At 45.4% G+C, this 22,077-nt stretch overlaps 1 protein-coding gene across 8 annotated transcripts in view; it reads left to right on the top strand.

Annotated features, from left to right (window-relative positions):
* Positions 1–22,077, top strand: part of LOC311147169 (band 4.1-like protein 3) — a 76,960-nt gene that overhangs the window by 13,615 nt on the left and 41,268 nt on the right. For all 8 annotated transcript variants that reach the window (XM_084183811.1, XM_084183812.1, XM_084183805.1 and 5 more), the window contains 5 exons: positions 8,506–8,646; positions 18,031–18,135; positions 19,671–19,713; positions 20,168–20,243; positions 20,546–20,758. In XM_084183811.1, coding sequence (XP_084039937.1) covers positions 8,506–8,646; positions 18,031–18,135; positions 19,671–19,713; positions 20,168–20,243; positions 20,546–20,758 — 578 coding nt within the window. The remainder of the gene's footprint in view (positions 1–8,505; positions 8,647–18,030; positions 18,136–19,670; positions 19,714–20,167; positions 20,244–20,545; positions 20,759–22,077) is intronic.

Here is a 22,077-nt window from a genome sequence, read left to right on the forward strand (position 1 = left end):
AGTACGGTATAGTAGGGGGTCACAGTGCTGAGCAGGTCGTATTCATTCACTGACAGTACGGTATAGTAGGGGGGTCACAGTGCTGAGCAGGTCGTATTCATTCACTGACAGTACGGTATAGTAGGGGGTCACAGTGCTGAGCAGGTCGTATTCATTCACTGACAGTACGGTATAGTAGGGGGGTCACAGTGCTGAGCAGGTCGTATTCATTCACTGACAGTACGGTATAGTAGGGGGGTCACAGTGCTGAGCAGGTCGTATTCATTCACGGACAGTACGGTATAGTAGGGGGTCACAGTGCTGAGCAGGTCGTATTCATTCACTGACAGTACGGTATAGTATGGGGGGGTCACAGTGCTGAGCAGGTCGTATTCATTCACTGACAGTACGGTATAGTAGGGGGTCACAGTGCTGAGCAGGTCGTATTCATTCACTGACAGTACGGTATAGTAGGGGGGTCACAGTGCTGAGCAGGTCGTATTCATTCACTGACAGTACGGTGTAGTAGGGGGGTCACAGTGCTGAGCAGGTCGTATTCATTCACTGACAGTACGGTATAGTAGGGGGTCACAGTGCTGAGCAGGTCGTATTCATTCACTGACAGTACGGTATAGTAGGGGGTCACAGTGCTGAGCAGGTCGTATGGGGGTCACAGTGCTGAGCAGGTCGTATTCATTCACTGACAGTACGGTATAGTAGGGGGGTCACAGTGCTGAGCAGGTCGTATTCATTCACTGACAGTACGGTATAGTAGGGGGGTCACAGTGCTGAGCAGGTCGTATTCATTCACTGACAGTACGGTATAGTAGGGGGGTCACAGTGCTGAGCAGGTCGTATTAATTCACTGACAGTACGATATAGTAGGGGGGTCACAGTGCTGAGCAGGTCGTATTCATTCACTGACAGTACGGTATAGTAGGGGGGTCACAGTGCTGAGCAGGTCGTATTCATTCACTGACAGTACGGTATAGTAGGGGGTCACAGTGCTGAGCAGGTCGTATTCATTCACTGACAGTACGATATAGTAGGGGGTCACAGTGCTGAGCAGGTCGTATTCATTCACTGACAGTACGGTATAGTAGGGGGGTCACAGTGCTGAGCAGGTCGTATTCATTCACTGACAGTACGGTATAGTAGGGGGGTCACAGTGCTGAGCAGGTCGTATTCATTCACTGACAGTACGGTATAGTAGGGGGTCACAGTGCTGAGCAGGTCGTATTCATTCACTGACGGGGGGTTATATAGCTTTGGTAGATCAGAGTCGGGTATGCTTCAGCTTTACAAGACCATGGTGCTTGCCTATGGAGCAGTGAGGGGAACGGCACCTCTGTACCTTCAGGCTCTGATCAGTCCCTACACCCAAACGAGGACATTGCGTTCATCCACCTCTGGCCTGCTGGCTCCCCTTCCTCTGCGGAAGCACAGCTCCCGCTCAGCCCAGTCAAAACTGTTCGCTGCTCTGGCACCCCAATGGTGGAACAAGCTCCCTCACGACGCCAGGACAGCGGAGTCACTCACCACCTTCCGGAGACATTTGAAACCCCACCTCTTTAAGGAATACCTGGGATAGGATAAAGTATTCCTTCTAACCCCCCCCCCCCCCCCCCCCCCCCCCCAAATTGTAAAGTGGTTATCCCACTGGCTATAGGGTGAACGCACCAATTTGTGAGTCGCTCTGGCTAAGAGCGTCTGCTAAATGACGTTAATGTGCCCTTGAGCAAGGCACTTAACCCTAATTGCTCCTGTAAGTCGCTCTGGTTAAGAGCGTCTGCTAAATGACTAAAATGTAAAATGTAAATGTTTATACTATTACAGTATGCTGCATTCACTGACAGCACTGTTTTAATTTGTGCGTTGTGACAATGGGGAATTTGCGCTTTATGACATGGCTTGAGAACTGAGAGGCACGTCTGGCGCTTGGGTGAACCCTGGTCTTATAACCACTGTACAGTCGTGGTCAAAAGTTTTGAGAATGACACACATACTCATTTTCACAAAGTCTGCTGCCTCAGTTTTGACGATGTCGATTTGCATATACTTCAGAATGTCATGAAGAGTGATCAGATGAATTGCAATTAATTGCAAAGTCCCGCTTTGCCATGAAAATGAACTTAATTCCAAAAAAAAGATTTCCACTGCATTTCAGCCCTGCCACAAAAGGACCAGCTGCCATCATTTCAGTGATTCTCTCGTTAACATAGGTGAGAGTGTTGACGAGGACAAGGCTGGAGATCACTCTGTCATGCTGATTGAGTTAGAATAACAGACTGGAAGCTTTAAAAGGAGGGTGGTGCATGAAATCATTGTTCTTCCTCTGTTAACCATGGTTACCTGCAAGGAAACATGTGCCGTCATCATTGCTTTGCACAAAAAGGGCTTCACAGGCAAGGATATTGTTGCTAGTAAGATTGCACCTAAATCAACCATTTATCGGATCATCAAGAACTTCAAGGAGAGAGGTTCAAATGCTGTGAAGAAGGCGTCAAGGCGCCCAAGAAAGTCCAGCAAGCTCCAGGACCATCTCCTAAAGTTGATTCAGCTGCGGGATCGGGGCACCACCAGTGCAGAGCTTGCTCGGGAATGGCAGCAGGCAGGTGTGAGTGCATCTGCATACACAGTGAGGCGAATACTTTTGGAGGATGGCCTGGTGTCAAGAAGGGCAGCAAAGAAGCCACTTCTCTCCAGGAAAAACATCAGGGACAGACTGATATTCAGCAAAGGGTACAGGGATTGGACTGCTGAGGACTGGGGTAAAGTCATTTTCTCTGATGAATTCCCTTTCCGATTGTTTGGGGCATCCGGAAAACACCTTGTCCAGAGAAGACAAGGTGAGCGCTACCATCAGTCCTGTGTCATGCCAACAGTAAAGCATCCTGAGACCATTCATGTGTGGGGTTGCTTCTCAGCCAAGGGAGTCGGCTCACTCACAATTTTGCCTAAGAACACAGCCATGAATAAAGAATGGTACCAACACATCCTCCGAGAGCAATTTTCCCAACCATCCATGAACAGTTTGGTGACGACGAATGCCTTTTCCAGCATGATGGCTCTGGGATCAAAACATCGACATTTTGGGCCCATGACCAGGAAACTCCCCAGACCTTAATCCCATTTGAGAACTTGTGGTCGATCCTCAAGAGGCGGGCGTACAAACAAAAACCCACAAATTCGGACAAAATCCAAGCATTGATTATGCAAGAATGGGCTGCCATCAGTCAGGATGTGGCCCAGAAGTTAATTGACAGCATGCCAGGGCGGATTGCAGAGGTCTTGAAAAAGAAGGGTCAACACTGCAAATATTGACTCTTTGCATAACCTTCATGTAATTGTCAATAAAAGCCTTTGACACTTATGGAATGCTTGTAATTATACTTCAGTATACCATAATAACATCTGACAAAAATATCTAAAAACACTGAAGCAGCGAACTTTTGTGAAGACCAATACTTGTGTCATTCTCAAAAACTTTGACCCTGGTCTTCTATCCATTGTATTGCTTTGAGAACCAAGACTTGTGGCGCAAACCGATTTGTGTTTCGCTGTTGTGTCAGAGTCTAGATCCTGAAGGTGATGTTACAGTATCTTGGGACTTGTTCTCACCTCGTCACCCTGACGCTCGCTGAACGCACATTATCTGATCCGTCTGTAGGCTACGCGGGCGGCAGGCTACCGAACATGTATTTGATCTATTGCACAGCTGATTCAACATGTCAATCAATTCATCCAGTCCTTGACCAGGGTAACCAGGGGAGCTAGTTCAGGGCTAGGGGTAATAGACCAGGGTAACCAGGGGAGCTAGTTCAGGGCTAGGGGTAATAGACCAGGGTAACCAGGGGAGCTAGTTCAGGGCTAGGGGTAATAGACCAGGGTAACCAGGGGAGCTAGTTCAGGGCTAGGGGTAATAGACCAGGGTAACCAGGGGAGCTAGTTCAGGGCTAGGGGTAATAGACCAGGGTAACCAGGGGAGCTAGTTCAGGGCTAGGGGTAATAGACCAGGGTAACCAGGGGAGCTAGTTCAGGGCTAGGGGTAATAGACCAGGGTAACCAGGGGAGCTAGTTCAGGGCTAGGGGTAATAGACCAGGGTAACCAGGGGAGCTAGTTCAGGGCTAGGGGTAATAGACCAGGGTAACCAGGGGAGCTAGTTCAGGGCTAGGGGTAATATACCAGGGTAACCAGGGGAGCTAGTTCAGGGCTAGGGGTAATAGACCAGGGTAACCAGGGGAGCTAGTTCAGGGCTAGGGGTAATAGACCAGGGTAACCAGGGGAGCTAGTTCAGGGCTACAACCAGGGTAACCAGGGGAGCTAGTTCAGGGCTAGGGGTAATATACCAGGGTAACCAGGGGAGCTAGTTCAGGGCTAGGGGTAATAGACCAGGGTAACCAGGGGAGCTAGTTCAGGGCTAGGGGTAATAGACCAGGGTAACCAGGGGAGCTAGTTCAGGGCTAGGGGTAATAGACCAGGGTAACCAGGGGAGCTAGTTCAGGGCTACAACCAGGGTAATAGAAAGAGAAGCCATTCAGGTCCCAAATGGCACCCTATTCCCTATATATAGTGCAGGTCAAAAGTACAGTGGCTTGCCAAAGTATTCACCCCCCCTTGGCATTTTTCCTATTTTGTTGCCTTACAACCTGGAATTAAAATGGATTTTTGGGGGGTTTGTATCATTTGATTTACACAACATGCCTACCACTTTGAAGATGCAAAATATTTTTTATTGTGAAACAAACAAGAAGTAAGACAAAAAAACGTGCATAACTATTCACCCCTCCAAAATCAATACTTTGTAGAGCCACCTTTTGCAGCAATTACAGCTGCAAGTCTCGTGGGGTATGTCTCTATAAGCTTGGCACATCTAGCCACTGGGATATTTGCCCATTCTTCAAGGCAAAACTGCTCCAGCTCCTTCAAGTTGGATGGGTTCCGCTGGTGTACAGCAATCTTTAAGTCCCAGTCTCTGCCGATGAAAAACATGGATGGTGTTCTCGGGTGATGAGCGGTGTTGGATTTGCGCCAGACATAGCGTTTTCCTTGATGGCCAAAAAGCTCAATTTTAGTCTCATCTGACCAGAGTACCTTCTTCCATATGTTTGGGGAGTCTCCCACATGCCTTTTGGTGAACACCAAACTTGTTTGCTTATTTTTCTTTTTTAAGCAATGGCTTTTTTCTGCCCACTCTTCCGTAAAGCCCAGCTCTGTGGAGTGTACGGCTTAAAGTGGTCCTATGGACAGATACTCCAATCTCCGCTGTGGAGCTTTGCAGCTCCTTCAGGGTTATCTTTGGTCTCTTTGTTGCCTCTCTGATTAATGCCCTCCATGCCTGGTCCGTGAGTTTTGGTGGGCGGCCCTCTCTTGGCAGGTTTGTTGTGGTGCCATATTCTTTCCATTTTTTTATAATGGATTTAATGGTGCTCCGTGGGATGTTCAAAGTTTCGGATAGTTTTTTATAACCCAAACCTGATTTGTACTTCTATATATACTGAGATCATGTGACACTTAAATTGCACACAGGTGGACTTTATTTAACTAATTATGTGACTTCTGAAGGTAATTGGTTGCACCAGATCTTATTTAGGGGCTTCATAGCAAAGGGGGTTATGTTTTTCATTTCAATTCACCAATTTTGACTATTTTGTGTATGTCCATTACAAAATCCATTTAAATTACAGGTTGTAATGCAACAAAATAGGAAAAAACGCCAAGGGGGATGAATTATTTTGCAAGGCACTGTAGTGCACTATATAGGGAATATGGTCAGAATTAGTTCACTATATAGGGAATAGGATGCCATTTGGGACGTATGCTAAGTCAGTGGTTCAGAGGTCAGACATGAGCCCCAGTGGTAGTAGTAAGGTGAAGTTTCTCCAAGACCCTCAGGTCAGGACAATAGAGGTCAGGACAATAGAGGTCAGGACAATAGAGGTCAGGACAATAGAGGTCAGGGCAATAGAGGTCAGGGCAATAGAGGTCAGGGCAATAGAGGTCAGGGCAATAGAGGTCAGGGCAATAGAGGTCAGGGCAATAGAGGTCAGGACAATAGAGGTCAGGACAATAGAGGTCAGGACAATAGAGGTCAGGACAATAGAGGTCAGGACAATAGAGGTCAGGACAATAGAGGTCAGGACAATAGAGGTCAGGGCTGATCTACGGTGAGTTCTTTGTTTTCGATCCTAATGGTTAAGATTGTGATTTTAGGAGGGTAAGGGCTTTCCTCTCCATCTTAAATAAGCATGCCCCATTCAAAAAATTCAGAACTAAGAACAGATATAGCCCCTGGTTCACCCCAGACTTGACTGCCCTTGACCAGCACAAAAACATCCTGTGGCATACTGCATTAGCATCGAACAGCCCCCGCGATATGCAACTTTTCAGGGAAGTCAGGAACCAATATACACAATCAGTTAGGAAAGCAAAGGCTAGCTTTTTCAAACAGAAATTTGCATCCTGTAGCACTAACTCCAAAAAGTTTTGGGACACTGTAAAGTCCATGGAGAATAAGAGCACCTCCTCCCAGCTACCCACTGCACTGAGGCTAGGAAACACTGTCACCACTGATAAATCTACGATAATCGAGAATTTCAATAAGCATTTTGCTACGGCTGGCCATGCTTTCCACCTGGCTACCCCTACCCCGGCCACCAGCTCTGCACCCTCCGCTGCAACTTGCCCATGCTTCTCCTTCACCCAAATTCAGATAGCTGATGTCCTGAAAGAGCTGCAAAATCTGGACCCCTACAAATCAGCTGGGCTAGACAATCTGGACCCTTTCTTTCTAAAATTAGCCGCCGAAATTGGCGTAACCCCTATTACTAGCCTGTTCAACCTCTCTTTCGTATCGTCTGAGATCCCCAGAGATTGGAAAGCTGCCGCGGTCATCCCCCTCTTCAAAGGGGGTGACACTCTAGATCCAAACTGTTACAGACCTATATCCATCCTGCCCTGCCTTTTGAAAGTATTTCAAAGCCAAGTTAAAAAATACTCTAAGGCAGAGGTGGTCCACTATTTTTATATTTTATTTAAATCCGGGGAAATTAGCGACTGCGATGGTGGTCCTCAAGAGGTTTTGACTGTGATTTGGTGGTCCCCGGAACAGAAAATGTTTGGAACCGCTTCTCTAAGGGCCTCTTCTCACCATGGCCAGATACGATTAGGTAGTTCAGTTGCCCTGCATGTGGGCATTAGTGTTGAGGAGTCATGTAGCTAGATGTTAGTGCTGTTAGCATTAACCCACATTTCGGTAATTTTTTGGGTTTTGAACAACTAATTGAGCGACGTCGGATCAATTATTTGAATTCCATTTCATTCTGGGGTTTTCTGTGAGCTCAATGTGCACATTGCACAGTTTCTCTAGAGATGAATCCGATCAAGCCCGAACAAACCTTTTTTATTTTTTTACTTATTGTTTTTTTGTGATGTGTTTTTAATTTAAATGTTTTATCTGTATTGTTTGCTATCACTTGTTTTCTTTGGTGCAAATACATACATAAACTGTACGGTGTATTAGGGAGTTGTTGTTTCCAACAGGCCAATATTCTACATGGTTTACTGCAGAAAACATGGTAATTAACTACAATGACCATAATCCATAGCGTGCCTACTTGTCAGGTCTGTGTTTCTATAGGCCTGCTACATTAGGTTAGTGTGGGGCAGACACTGAGATAGAGAGCAGTTGCTTCGCGAGGTATCTCTTCCTGAACATACATTATCTAAATGATTGATAGTTGGTCTTCAGCAGTCATAAAAGTATGGAAGTAGAGAAAGTAGTTTTGGGGATAAGACTGATAAAACATAGTCATACTGGATTTTTTTTTCCTCCGTCTATTTAATGACTAAACACTGTCTCTTCAATGACTAAGCACTGTCTCTTCAATGACTAAGCACTGTCTCTTCAATGACTAAACACTGTCTCTTCAATGACTAAACACTGTCTCTTCAATGACTAAGCACTGTCTCTTCAATGACTAAGCACTGTCTCTTCAATGACTAAACACTGTCTCTTCAATGACTAAGCACTGTCTCTTCAATGACTAAACACTGTCTCTTCAATGACTAAGCACTGTCTCTTCAATGACTAAACACTGTCTCTTCAATGACTAAACACTGTCTCTTCAATGACTAAGCACTGTCTCTTCAATGACTAAGCACTGTCTCTTCAATGACTAAGCACTGTCTCTTCAATGACTAAGCACTGTCTCTTCAATGACTAAACACTGTCTCTTCAATGACTAAACACTGTCTCTTCAATGACTAAGCACTGTCTCTTCAATGACTAAACACTGTCTCTTCAATGACTAAACACTTTAATTCCTAATTCCAATTCCTAATTCCAATGACTAAACACTTACTCACCTAGCTACCTTAAGATGCACTAATAACTAATGGATACATTCTGGATAAGAGTTTCTGCTAAATGACAAAAATGTACACATTTAAAATGTAGAGAAATGTCTCCTAATGAAGCCTCAATCACTAAACCCTGTTGGTGTTTCCTTTCTCCCCTGCGGTAGTTTGAGGAAGACCTGTCGTCAACCAGGTCATCAACCAGTCGCCTGTCAATCAAGTCTCCACTGAGGGGAGTCAAGAAGCTGAAGAATATGCAGTGTAAAATCACCCTGCTAGATGGCTCCGACTACACCATGACAGTGGATGTGAGTACAGGGGGAGGAGGAGGAGGAGGAGGAGGAGGAGGAGGGGAGAGGGGAGAGGGGAGAGGGGGAGGTTGCTACTATCTGCCATCCATTCATGGTGGATGTGAGTGGACGAAATTGTAATAGCTCATTTCAGATTTGTATCTCTCTCTCAAATTAGACAGATAAGATGTATGACATTACTTTTCTGCCATCAAGTTCCAGAAACCATAATCTCAAATGGCATACAGTAACAGCAACTTAGCTTCCAGTTCTGTCAGATTCATACAGTAACAGCAACTTAGCTGCCAGTTCTGTCAGATTCATACAGTAACAGCAACTTAGCTGCCAGTTCTGTCAGATTCATACAGTAACAGCAACTTAGCTGCCAGTTCTGTCAGATTCATACAGTAACAGCAACTTAGCTGCCAGTTCTGTCAGATTCATACAGTAACAGCAACTTAGCTGCCAGTTCTGTCAGATTCATACAGTAACAGCAACTTAGCTTCCAGTTCTGTCAGATTCATACAGTAACAGCAACTTAGCTCCCAGTTCTGTCAGATTCATACAGTAACAGCAACTTAGCTTCCAGTTCTGTCAGATTCATACAGTAACAGCAACTTAGCTGCCAGTTCTGTCAGATTCATACAGTAACAGCAACTTAGCTGCCAGTTCTGTCAGATTCATACAGTAACAGCAACTTAGCTTCCAGTTCTGTCAGATTCATACAGTAACAGCAACGTAGCTTCCAGTTCTGTCAGATTCATACAGTAACAGCAACTTAGCTTCCAGTTCTGTCAGATTCATACAGCAACGTAGCTTCCAGTTCTGTCAGATTCATACAGTAACAGCAACTTAGCTTCCAGTTCTGTCAGATTCATACAGCAACGTAGCTTCCAGTTCTGTCAGATTCATACAGTAACAGCAACTTAGCCTCCAGTTCTGTCAGATTCATACAGTAACAGCAACTTAGCTTCCAGTTCTGTCAGATTCATACAGTAACAGCAACTTAGCTTCCAGTTCTGTCAGATTCATACAGTAACAGCAACTTAGCTTCCAGTTCTGTCAGATTCATACAGTAACAACAACTTAGCTTCCAGTTCTGTCAGATTCATACAGTAACAGCAACTTAGCTTCCAGTTCTGTCAGATTCATACAGTAACAACAACTTAGCTTCCAGTTCTGTCAGATTCATACAGTAACAACAACTTAGCTTCCAGTTCTGTCAGATTCATACAGTAACAACAACTTAGCTTCCAGTTCTGTCAGATTCATACAGCAACGTAGCTTCCAGTTCTGTCAGATTCATACAGTAACAACAACTTAGCTTCCAGTTCTGTCAGATTCATACAGTAACAGCAACTTAGCTTCCAGTTCTGTCAGATTCATACAGCAACGTAGCTTCCAGTTCTGTCAGATTCATACAGTAACAACAACTTAGCTTCCAGTTCTGTCAGATTCATACAGTAACAACAACTTAGCTTCCAGTTCTGTCAGATTCATACAGTAACAACAACTTACCTCCCAGTTCTGTCAGATTCATACAGTAACAGCAACTTAGCCTCCAGTTCTGTCAGATTCATACAGTAACAGCAACTTAGCTTCCAGTTCTGTCAGATTCATACAGTAACAGCAACTTAGCTTCCAGTTCTGTCAGATTCATACAGTAACAGCAACTTAGCTTCCAGTTCTGTCAGATTCATACAGTAACAACAACTTAGCTTCCAGTTCTGTCAGATTCATACAGTAACAGCAACTTAGCTTCCAGTTCTGTCAGATTCATACAGTAACAACAACTTAGCTTCCAGTTCTGTCAGATTCATACAGTAACAACAACTTAGCTTCCAGTTCTGTCAGATTCATACAGTAACAACAACTTAGCTTCCAGTTCTGTCAGATTCATACAGCAACGTAGCTTCCAGTTCTGTCAGATTCATACAGTAACAACAACTTAGCTTCCAGTTCTGTCAGATTCATACAGTAACAGCAACTTAGCTTCCAGTTCTGTCAGATTCATACAGCAACGTAGCTTCCAGTTCTGTCAGATTCATACAGTAACAACAACTTAGCTTCCAGTTCTGTCAGATTCATACAGTAACAACAACTTAGCTTCCAGTTCTGTCAGATTCATACAGTAACAACAACTTACCTCCCAGTTCTGTCAGATTCATACAGTAACAACAACTTAGCTTCCAGTTCTGTCAGATTCATACAGTAACAACAACTTAGCTCCCAGTTCTGTCAGATTCATACAGTAACAACAACTTAGCTTCCAGTTCTGTCAGATTCATACAGTAACAACAACTTAGCCTCCAGTTCTGTCAGATTCATACAGTAACAACAACTTAGCTCCCAGTTCTGTCAGATTCATACAGTAACAACAACTTAGCTTCCAGTTCTGTCAGATACATACAGTAACAACAACTTAGCTTCCAGTTCTGTCAGATTCATACAGTAACAGCAACTTAGCTTCCAGTTCTGTCAGATTCATACAGTAACAGCAACTTAGCTTCCAGTTCTGTCAGATTCATACAGTAACAACAACTTAGCTCCCAGTTCTGTCAGATTCATACAGTAACAACAACTTAGCTTCCAGTTCTGTCAGATTCATACAGTAACAACAACTTAGCTCCCAGTTCTGTCAGATTCATACAGTAACAACAACTTAGCTCCCAGTTCTGTCAGATTCATACAGTAACAACAACTTAGCTCCCAGTTCTGTCAGATTCATACAGTAACAACAACTTAGCTCCCAGTTCTGTCAGATTCATACAGTAACAACAACTTAGCTTCCAGTTCTGTCAGATTCATACAGTAACAACAACTTAGCTCCCAGTTCTGTCAGATTCATACAGTAACAGCAACTTAGCTTCCAGTTCTGTCAGATTCATACAGTAACAACAACTTAGCTCCCAGTTCTGTCAGATTCATACAGTAAAAGCAACTTAGCTCCCAGTTCTGTCAGATTCATACAGTAAAAGCAACTTAGCTCCCAGTTCTGTCAGATTCATACAGTAACAACAACTTAGCTCCCAGTTCTGTCAGATTCATACAGTAACAACAACTTAGCTTCCAGTTCTGTCAGATTCATACAGTAACAACAACTTAGCTCCCAGTTCTGTCAGATTCATACAGTAACAGCAACTTAGCTTCCAGTTCTGTCAGATTCATACAGTAACAACAACTTAGCTCCCAGTTCTGTCAGATTCATACAGTAAAAGCAACTTAGCTCCCAGTTCTGTCAGATTCATACAGTAAAAGCAACTTAGCTCCCAGTTCTGTCAGATTCATACAGTAAAAGCAACTTAGCTCCCAGTTCTGTCAGGTTTATACAGTTCTGCTAAGTGAGTCAGACATGCCAAGGACTCAACGCTCCTTCCACCCAAACAAACGCAAATCTCCTTTAGCCGGATAGAGGATAGAGCCCGAGGGGGGGGGAATGAGGAGGCGGGGGGGTAGATTAGCCCTGTGTTTGGGTTGGGGCTTTGGAACAGGAGCGGTTTGTGTGGTTTTGTAGGGGGGGTTTAGGAACGGTTGTGTGTTTTGGGTTTGGGGCTTTGGAACGGGAGTGGTTGAGCAGTGTGTGTGTCTGTCTGTGTGTAGAGGATCAGTGTCATACTACTCACTGTGCTCAGCGTGAGTCACTCCCAATCCTACTTTAGCCTCCTGCTGTGGACTGCCAGCACTTCTGAACAATGTCTAATCTGGACGGGATGTAGCCGTACAGGGATTGGCGTATGAGCTGGTTTGGGGGTCGTTTGGGGTAGACTGCAGTAACTGCTGGTGCTGTTTTTAATTCTACGGCAATTTAGAACCGTACAGTTGTTTGTTTTCTTGCTTTATGTTGTGTTATACCCGGACTGGTACAGTCATTTATGTTGTGTTATACCCGGACTGGTACAGTCATTTATGTTGTGTTATACCCGGACTGGTACAGTCATTGATTGGCAGATGTGTAAAGCAAATGCACGCGCCCACAGAACAGTTATTCGAGGTTGAGGGAAGGTGTGTGAGAGAGAGACGTCCACTCGAGCCCAGCCATCCGTGAACTGGGACCACTTTAACACTGTGATACATTTTAGAACATGACATCATAATCAGAACACAATCAGAATGATTGGGAGCTATTTCACACTAGGAAGATGTTTTACATGACACCCTGCAGTGTGGTCTGTGGCTGGGTCATTTATTAGTGTCCAGGCCTCCCCTGCATGAGAGAAGACCGTGAGGAAGGGAGAGAGCCTCCCGAGGAATCTCCCTGGGTTGCCCCATCTGTTTACAGACTTATATTACCCACTCTCTCCTTCAATCCTCCTCCCTCCACCATCTCCCCTTCATCCTCCTCCCTCCACCATCTCCCCTTCATCCTCCTCCCTCCACCATCTCCCCTTCAAACCTCCTCCCTCCACCATCTCCCCTTCAAGCTTCCTCCCTCCACCATCTCCCCTTCAATCCTCCTCCCTCCACCATCTCCCCTTCAAGCTTCCTCCCTCCACCATCTCCCCTTCATCCTCCTCCCTCCACCATCTCCCCTTCAAACCTCCTCCCTCCACCATCTCCCCTTCAAGCTTCCTCCCTCCACCATCTCCCCTTCAATCCTCCTCCCTCCACCATCTCCCCTTCAAGCTTCCTCCCTCCACCATCTCCCCTTCAATCCTCCTCCCTCCACCATCTCCCCTTCAATCCTCCTCCCTCCACCATCCCTCCTTCAATCCTCCTCCCTCCACCATCCCTCCTTCATCCTCCTCCCTCCACCATCTCCCTTTAATCCTCCTCCCTCCACCATCTCCCCTTCAATCCTCCTCCCTCCACCATCTCCCCTTCACTCTTCCTCCCTCCACCATCTCCCCTTCATCCTCCTCCCTCCACCATCCCTCCTTCATCCTCCTCCCTCCACCATCTCCCCTTCACTCTTCCTCCCTCCACCATCTCCCTTTAATCCTCCTCCCTCCACCATCTCCCTTTAATCCACCTCCCTCCACCATCTCCCTTTAATCCACCTCCCTCCACCATCTCCCTTTAATCCTCCTTATGTCTCTGCATCCAGTATGAAGGAAGTTAAGAGGTAGTTTCACAAGCCAATGCTAACTAGTGTTAGCCCAATTACTGGAAATATATGGTATCTACTACCATGCTAGCAGTTACCATAGACTTCCAGTCATTGAGCTAACTGTAGTTAGCAGCTAGATAGCAACTTCCTTCAAACTGCACGCAGAGATATAAAAATTGTATCCACAAGTTCATCTGACTTGGGGGAAGTAGATAAAGGGCTTCATTGCAACAATCCTGAAGTATCCCTTTAAGGATTCCAGCTTTAAAGCCAGCAGCATATCACACAGACAGAGAGGTTAGCTGGTTACAGGTTGGTTAAGCCACAGACAGAGAGGTTAGCTGGTTACAGGTTGGTTAAGCCACAGACGGAGAGGTTAGCTGGTTACAGGTTGGTTAAGCCACAGACAGAGAGGTTAGCTGGTTACAGGTTGGTTAAGGCCAGCAGCATATCACACAGACAGAGAGGTTAGCTGGTTACAGGTTGGTTAAGGCCAGCAGCATATCACACAGACAGAGAGGTTAGCTGGTTACAGGTTGGTTAAGGCCAGCAGCGTTTCACACAGACAGAGAGGTTAGCTGGTTACAGGTTGGTTAAGGCCAGCAGCATATAACACAGACAGAGAGGTTAGCTGGTTACAGGTTAGTTAAGGCTAGCAGCATATCACACAGACAGAGAGGTTAGCTGGTTACAGGTTGGTTAAGGCTAGCAGCGTTTCACACAGACAGAGAGGTTAGCTGGTTACAGGTTGGTTAAGGCTAGCAGCGTTTCACACAGACAGAGAGGTTAGCTGGTTACAGGTTGGTTAAGGCTAGCAGCATATCACACAGACAGAGAGGTTAGCTGGTTACAGGTTGGTTAAGGCCAGCAGCATATCACACAGACAGAGAGGTTAGCTGGTTACAGGTTGGTTAAGGCTAGCAGCATATCACACAGACAGAGAGGTTAGCTGGTTACAGGTTGGTTAAGGCCAGCAGCATATCACACAGACAGAGAGGTTAGCTGGTTACAGGTTGGTTAAGGCTAGCAGCATATCACACAGACACAGAGGTTAGCTGGTTACAGGTTAGTTAAGGCTAGCAGCATATCACACAGACAGAGAGGTTAGCTGGTTACAGGTTAGTTAAGGCTAGCAGCATATCACACAGACAGAGAGGTTAGCTGGTTACAGGTTAGTTAAGGCTAGCAGCATATCACACAGACAGAGGGGTTAGCTGGTTACAGGTTGGTTAAGGCTAGCAGCATATCACACAGACAGAGAGGTTAGCTGGTTACAGGTTAGTTAAGGCTAGCAGCATATCACACAGACAGAGAGGTTAGCTGGTTACAGGTTGGTTAAGGCTAGCAGCGTTTCACACAGACAGAGGGGTTAGCTGGTTACAGGTTGGTTAAGGCTAGCAGCATATCACACAGACAGAGGGGTTAGCTGGTTACAGGTTGGTTAAGGCTAGCAGCATATCACACAGACAGAGAGGTTAGCTGGTTACAGGTTGGTTAAGGCTAGCAGCGTTTCACACAGACAGAGAGGTTAGCTGGTTACAGGTTGGTTAAGGCTAGCAGCGTTTCACACAGACAGAGGGGTTAGCTGGTTACAGGTTGGTTAAGGCTAGCAGCATATCACACAGACAGAGAGGTTAGCTGGTTACAGGTTGGTTAAGGCTAGCAGCATATCACACAGACAGAGAGGTTAGCTGGTTACAGGTTGGTTAAGGCTAGCAGCATATCACACAGACAGAGAGGTTAGCTGGTTACAGGTTAGTTAAGGCTAGCAGCATATCACACAGACAGAGAGGTTAGCTGGTTACAGGTTAGTTAAGGCTAGCAGCATATCACACAGACAGAGAGGTTAGCTGGTTACAGGTTAGTTAAGGCTAGCAGCATATCACACAGACAGAGAGGTTAGCTGGTTACAGGTTGGTTAAGGCCAGCAGCATATCACACATTGAGAACATTGAGGTTAAACAAAGATACTCAGTTCATTGTAGGGAGTCTGTTTTAGACCATTCCCATTACTGTAGGAAGAAGACACGTTGAGTGGTGAGTCTCTCTCTCTCTCTCTCTCTCTCACTCACTCACTCACTCACTCACTCACTCACTCACTCACTCACTCACTCACTCACTCACTCACTGACTGACGTGGTGTAAAGATGCAATCACTTACCCCCTGTGGGAGAAATGTATTCACTGTGATCTTCCTTCAAGTCTGACTGAAGAGAAATCACTTTCCCTCGTAGCTCGACCTTTTTAAAATCAACATGCTGCTGTTTTTGCCTTGTTCTTATTGCCGTATCGAGGGGTGTTATCGAGGAGTTGGTGTCGTTAAGTGTCTTTTGTACCTTGCTTAGTGGCTGTTTTCTTTTAATATGGGTTTTTGCTATTGTAATCCTGAGCGCCAATCTCTTTATTGACAAGCTCGGGTTTTCATTGAACCTTTAAGAACAGCTATGGGCGGGGATCAGACTGATTCAGAGCCCAAATACAGTTATAATTACGTGAGCGCAGAATCATGTACCAGACCAGTTCCCATTTCATTTTGTCTAGAAAAATAACACCATCCTCAATGTAGTGAAGTGTCACCAGTGGAGCTGTGTCGGGGTGCTGCTGTGGTGTGACTGTGTTGGGGTGACTGTGTTGGGGTGACTGTGTTGGGGTGACTTTCTGATTGTGCTAGGTTGAGGTTTGTGTTGGTGTGACATCGCCTCTGTTTAGTATCAGTCTGTCTGTGCTAACTGCCGGAAAGATGTTGTTCCTGCTGGTAGAAGTGTCTGTCGTAGCATCTTTAAAAGGCTTGTGAATCACACACAAGCATGTCAGATGTAACTCGTAAACACAGGGAGGAAAGAGAGCAGAATTATGCCAGGGCTCTGGGGGAGTGTGGGGAGGGAGGGGGAGTGTGGGGAGGGAGGGGGAGAAGGAGAGGGGAGGGAGGAGGAGAAGGAGAGGGGAGGGGAGGGAGGAGGGGAGGGAGAGGGGAGGAGAAGGAGAGGGGAGGGAGAAGGAGAGGGGAGGAGGAGGTAGATAACAGAGAGAGAAGAGGTAGATAACAGAGAGAGAGAGAGTAGGAGATGTCAGAACAGGAGAAGAGAGATGACAGATGTGGACTTCAGAACAGCAGGGAAGACGTCAGTGACAGGCTGTCTACATAATGTTTCACCCCTGCTCTTTGGTCAATTAACTACAGTCTCTACATTGATCCCAGTTAGCTGCACTGTAATGGTGTTGTTTGCTGAAGAACAAATAGTAATCAAGGTCAAAACTCGATTTTTAACTACAGATCAATTCTTTTTCAATTAAGATCAACTAGAGACATGTTCCATTATCCACACGCAACAAGATCTCACGGTCTGAATGCAGTATTCAACATTTGTCCATAAACGTCAAGTTTTGACCGGTCCTTTCATGCAGTCGAATGACTAAAGCACACTCTAGTGGCCTCATGGGTGGAATGTTATTAATATTGTTCATAATTTCATAATTAATAAACATTATTTCAAAAAACACTTTGAAAATCCAGTGTTTCTATGTCAAACGGTTTTGTTATATTTCAGTGTTCTGTGATGTATATAAAGTGTAATATTGGGATGCAAACTCAAAATGTAATACATTTCACCTCTATATCTGACATGGTGCAGGTGTCTTCTTTTTGTTAAGCCCATAACCATGTGTGTGTGATGTGTTTACTTTTGTTTCAAAGTAGATTGGTTTAAGACTACCAAGAAACACTCTGACCCTGATTTAGCCCACTGCAGGAATTAAAGTTTAGGCATTAATTCCAAATGGTTTAGGATAGGCTTAAAACAAAAACAACTCAACGGTTAAGTTTAGGCATTCATTTCGAGGTTTGTGGAAATAAAAGAAGAAAAAAAAGTGCCTGCCTAGCATTTGGATTGAACTCGCGATCCTCGGAGCCGGAGCTCGCAGCTTACGCTCATCCGCCAATCCCGTCCGCAGTGCAAACCGCAAGCCTACTTGATGGTAATAGCGCTCGCCGTTGCCCCTAGTGGTCGGTGTTGAAGTCTTCTCCCCACGTCCTGGGGACCTGGACGAACGTCGAATACTGCATTGGATCTGGTGTGACCTCGCTGCAACACTACCACACTAGCATACTACTTGTAAAGAAGCAATGTATTGGGTATGCATTCTAAGTTATATGCTGGTGTAGTAGAGTCTGGCTCATGGTCTCGTGATGAGGTAGCCCCAAGGGATTTTCCTCATGGTCTAATGGATGATGTTGTTTTCTCCCATGGGGGACCCGGGTTCAGATCCCGCCCCTGACTGTGGAACATGTCGGGGTGCTTTCCAACAGTGTGAACTCTGACCCCTGTTGAATAACTGCTCTGTGTGTGTGTCTCCAGAAACGAGCCAGAGGCCAGATGCTGTTTGCCAAGGTGTGTGACCATCTGAACCTGCTGGAGACGGACTACTTTGGCATCACGTACCGCGACGTGGAGAACCAGAAGGTAGAGGAAGAGACTCATCAAAGATGTCTGTCTGTCTGTCTGTGGTCTGTCTGTCTGTCTGTCTGGGGTCTGTCTGTCTGTCTGGGGTCTGTCTGTTGTCTGTCAGTAGTGGTCTGTCTGTCTGTCTGTGGTCTGTCGGTCTGTCTGTCTGTTGTCTGTCAGTAGTGGTCTGTCTGTCTGTCTGTTGTCTGTCTGGCTGTCTGGCATCATGTACCGCGACATGGAGAACCAGAAGGTAGAGGAAGAGTATTATATATCCAGGGCCCTTTTTGTTTATTCAGCATCTCAGTGCTGATCTAGGATCACTTTTATCTTTTAGATCATAATGAATATGATTGCGTAGACAGGGGGACCTGGTCTTAGATCAGCACACCTACTGTGAGATGTTTGTGAATATGGGCCCTGGTGTTGATAGACTGATAACAGTTCCCCCAGGGGAGTTTTCTTTCTTAGGGCAGTGGGAACGTGTCCTGGGGTTTATTATGGATCCCCATTAGTTCCTGCCAAGGCAGCAGCTACTCTTCCTGGGGTTTATTATGGATCCCCATTAGTTCCTGCCAAGGCAGCAGCTACTCTTCCTGGGGTGTATTATGGATCCCCCATTAGTTCCTACCAAGGCAGCAGCTACTCTTCCTGGGGTTTATTATGGATCCCCATTAGTTCCTGCCAAGGCAGCAGCTACTCTTCCTGGGGTTTATTATGGATCCCCATTAGTTCCTGCCAAGGCAGCAGCTACTCTTCCTGGGGTTTATTATGGATCCCCATTAGTTCCTACCAAGGCAGCAGCTACTCTTCCTGGGGTTTATTATGGATCCCCATTAGTTCCTGCCAAGGCAGCAGCTACTCTTCCTGGGGTTTATTATGGATCCCCATTAGTTCCTACCAAGGCAGCAGCTACTCTTCCTGGGGTTTATTATGGATCCCCATTAGTTCCTACCAAGGCAGCAGCTACTCTTCCTGGGGTTTATTATGGATCCCCATTAGTTCCTGCCAAGGCAGCAGCTACTCTTCCTGGGGTTTATTATGGATCCCCATTAGTTCCTACCAAGGCAGCAGCTACTCTTCCTGGGGTTTATTATGGATCCCCATTACTCTTCCTGGGGTCCAAACATATTAAAGCACTTACAGTACATATAAAACAAAAGATAAAACAGTACATCATATAACATTATTACACCACTACATATCTACAATTTAAAATGTTTAATACCACCATACAACAATATCACAGTGTGTGTGTATGCATGTGTCTGTACCTTTTGTGTGTGTCTCTTCACAGTCCCCGCTGTTCCATGAGGTGTATTTTTACCTGTTTTAAAAAAATCTGATTCTACTGCTTGCATCAGTTACCTGATGTGGAATAGAGTTCCATGTAGTCATGGCTCTATGTAGTACTGTGCGCCTCCCATAGTCTGTTCTGGACTTGGGGACTGTGAAGAGACCTCTGGTGGCATGTCTTGTGGGGTCTGTGTGCTATATAAATGGTCATTCATTGATTAATTAATAGATCATTGCTAATTTGCCTCTCTCTCCAGAACTGGCTGGACCCTAACAAGGAACTGAAGAAGCAGATAAGGAGTGAGTTGTCCGATAAATACGGCACTACACTATACTACACTATACTACAATATACTACACTATACTACACTATACTACACTACAATATACTACACTATACTATACTACACTATACTACACTATACTACACTATACTACACTATACTACACTACAATATACTACACTACATCTATACTATACTATACTACACTATAGTCTATACTGCACTGCGGTTCAACCCTATCTTCTGTTCATGTACTAATAGCCCTGTTGAGTCATTAGCATGATGAAACACTTTAAGAGGCAACAACTGAACTTGATCGTGGTTGGACGTTGTGTAATTGTGCTGTTTCCCATGCTAGAATCAACACCTTGTAGGGGATTCACTGCTGTTCACCGGGCCTCTTTTTAAATCCCAGTTCATCTAGCAGATGTTTGCATTATATTCTGATTCTATGCTTTATTGTTCTGCAGCTGGCCCCTGGAACTTTGCCTTCAGCGTCAAGTTCTACCCCCCAGACCCTGCACAGCTGTCTGAAGACATTACCAGGTAAGCTGAATGGAGCGACTGCGTTCTCAAAGCCTCTGAAATACAGTATTTGCTATTTATGGTATAATACTGTCATACTGGCATCTCCCACTCTCACCTGGCCTCTTTCCTTCTCTCTCTTACTGTTGGTCTCTCTCTCTCTCTCTCTCTCTCTCTCTCTCTCTCTCTCTCTCTCTCTCTCTCTCTCTCTCTCTCTCTCTCTCTCTCTCTCTCTCTCTCTCCCCTCGCTCTCTCTCTCTCTCTCTCTCCCCTCGCTCTCTCTCTCTCTCTCTCTCTCTCTCTCTCTCTCTCCCCCCCCCCAGGTACTACCTGTGTCTCCAGCTGCGTGATGACATGGTATCTGGTCGTCTCCCCTGTTCCTTTGCCACCCACACCATACTGGGCTCCTACACGGTCCAGTCAGAGCTGGGGGACTACGACCCCGAGGAGACGGAGTACAACAGTGAGCTCCGCTTCGCTCCCAACCACACCAAGGAACTAGAGGACAAGGTCATGGACCTACACAAGAACTACAAGTATGTCCGGCTATAGATTATCTATAAATCGAGCTATCTATAAGTCTGTCTGTCTGTCTGGAGGACAAGGTCATGGACCTACACAAGAACTACAAATATGTCTGGCTATACGTTATAGATCCATACGTCTATCTGTCTGCCTGTGTCTGTACCCATTTTAGCTCATTCTCTGATAACTAGCATGTTCTTTATTATATAGTAATAGAGAACATCTCTGAACCCCATAGTTACAGGACTAGGAGTGTAATAGAGAACATCTCTGAACCCCATAGTTACAGGACTAGGAGTGTAATAGAGAACATCTCTGAACCCCATAGTTACAGGACTAGGAGTGTAATAGAGAACATCTCTGAACCCCATAGTTACAGGACATGGAGTGTACTAGAGAACATCTCTGAACCCCATAGTTACAGGACTAGGAGTGTAATAGAGAACATCTCTGAACCCCATAGTTACAGGACTAGGAGTGTAATAGAGAACATCTCTGAACCCCATAGTTACAGGACATGGAGTGTAATAGAGAACATCTCTGAACCCCATAGTTACAGGACTAGGAGTGTCATAGAGAACATCACTGAACCCCATAGTTACAGGACAAGGAGTGTACTAGAGAACATCTCAGAACCCCATAGTTACAGGACTAGGAGTGTAATAGAGAACATCTCTGAACCCCATAGTTACAGGACAAGGAGTGTCATAGAGAACATCTCTGAACCCCATAGTTACAGGACTAGGAGTGTAATAGAGAACATCTCTGAACCCCATAGTTACAGGACATGGAGTGTACTAGAGAACAACTCTGAACCCCATAGTTACATGACAAGGAGTGTAATAGAGAACATCTCTGAACCCCATAGTTACAGGACTAGCAGTGTAATAGAGAACATCTCTGAACCCCATAGTTACAGGACTAGGAGTGTAATAGAGAACATATCTGAACCCCATAGTTACAGGACTAGCAGTGTAATAGAGAACATCTCTGAACCCCATAGTTACAGGACTAGGAGTGTACTAGAGAACATCTCTGAACCCCATAGTTACAGGACTAGGAGTGTAATAGAGAACATCTCTGAACCCCATAGTTACAGGACTAGGAGTGTAATAGAGAACATCTCTGAACCCCATAGTTACAGGACTAGGAGTGTAATAGAGAACATCTCTGAACCCCATAGTTACAGGACTAGGAGTGTAATAGAGAACATCTCAGAACCCCATAGTTACAGGACATGGAGTGTACTAGAGAACATCTCTGAACCCCATAGTTACAGGACTAGGAGTGTAATAGAGAACATCTCTGAACCCCATAGTTACAGGACTAG

This window comes from Coregonus lavaretus, assembly GCF_964263955.1.
Source record: "Coregonus lavaretus genome assembly, chromosome: 19".
NCBI lineage: Eukaryota > Metazoa > Chordata > Actinopteri > Salmoniformes > Salmonidae > Coregonus > Coregonus lavaretus.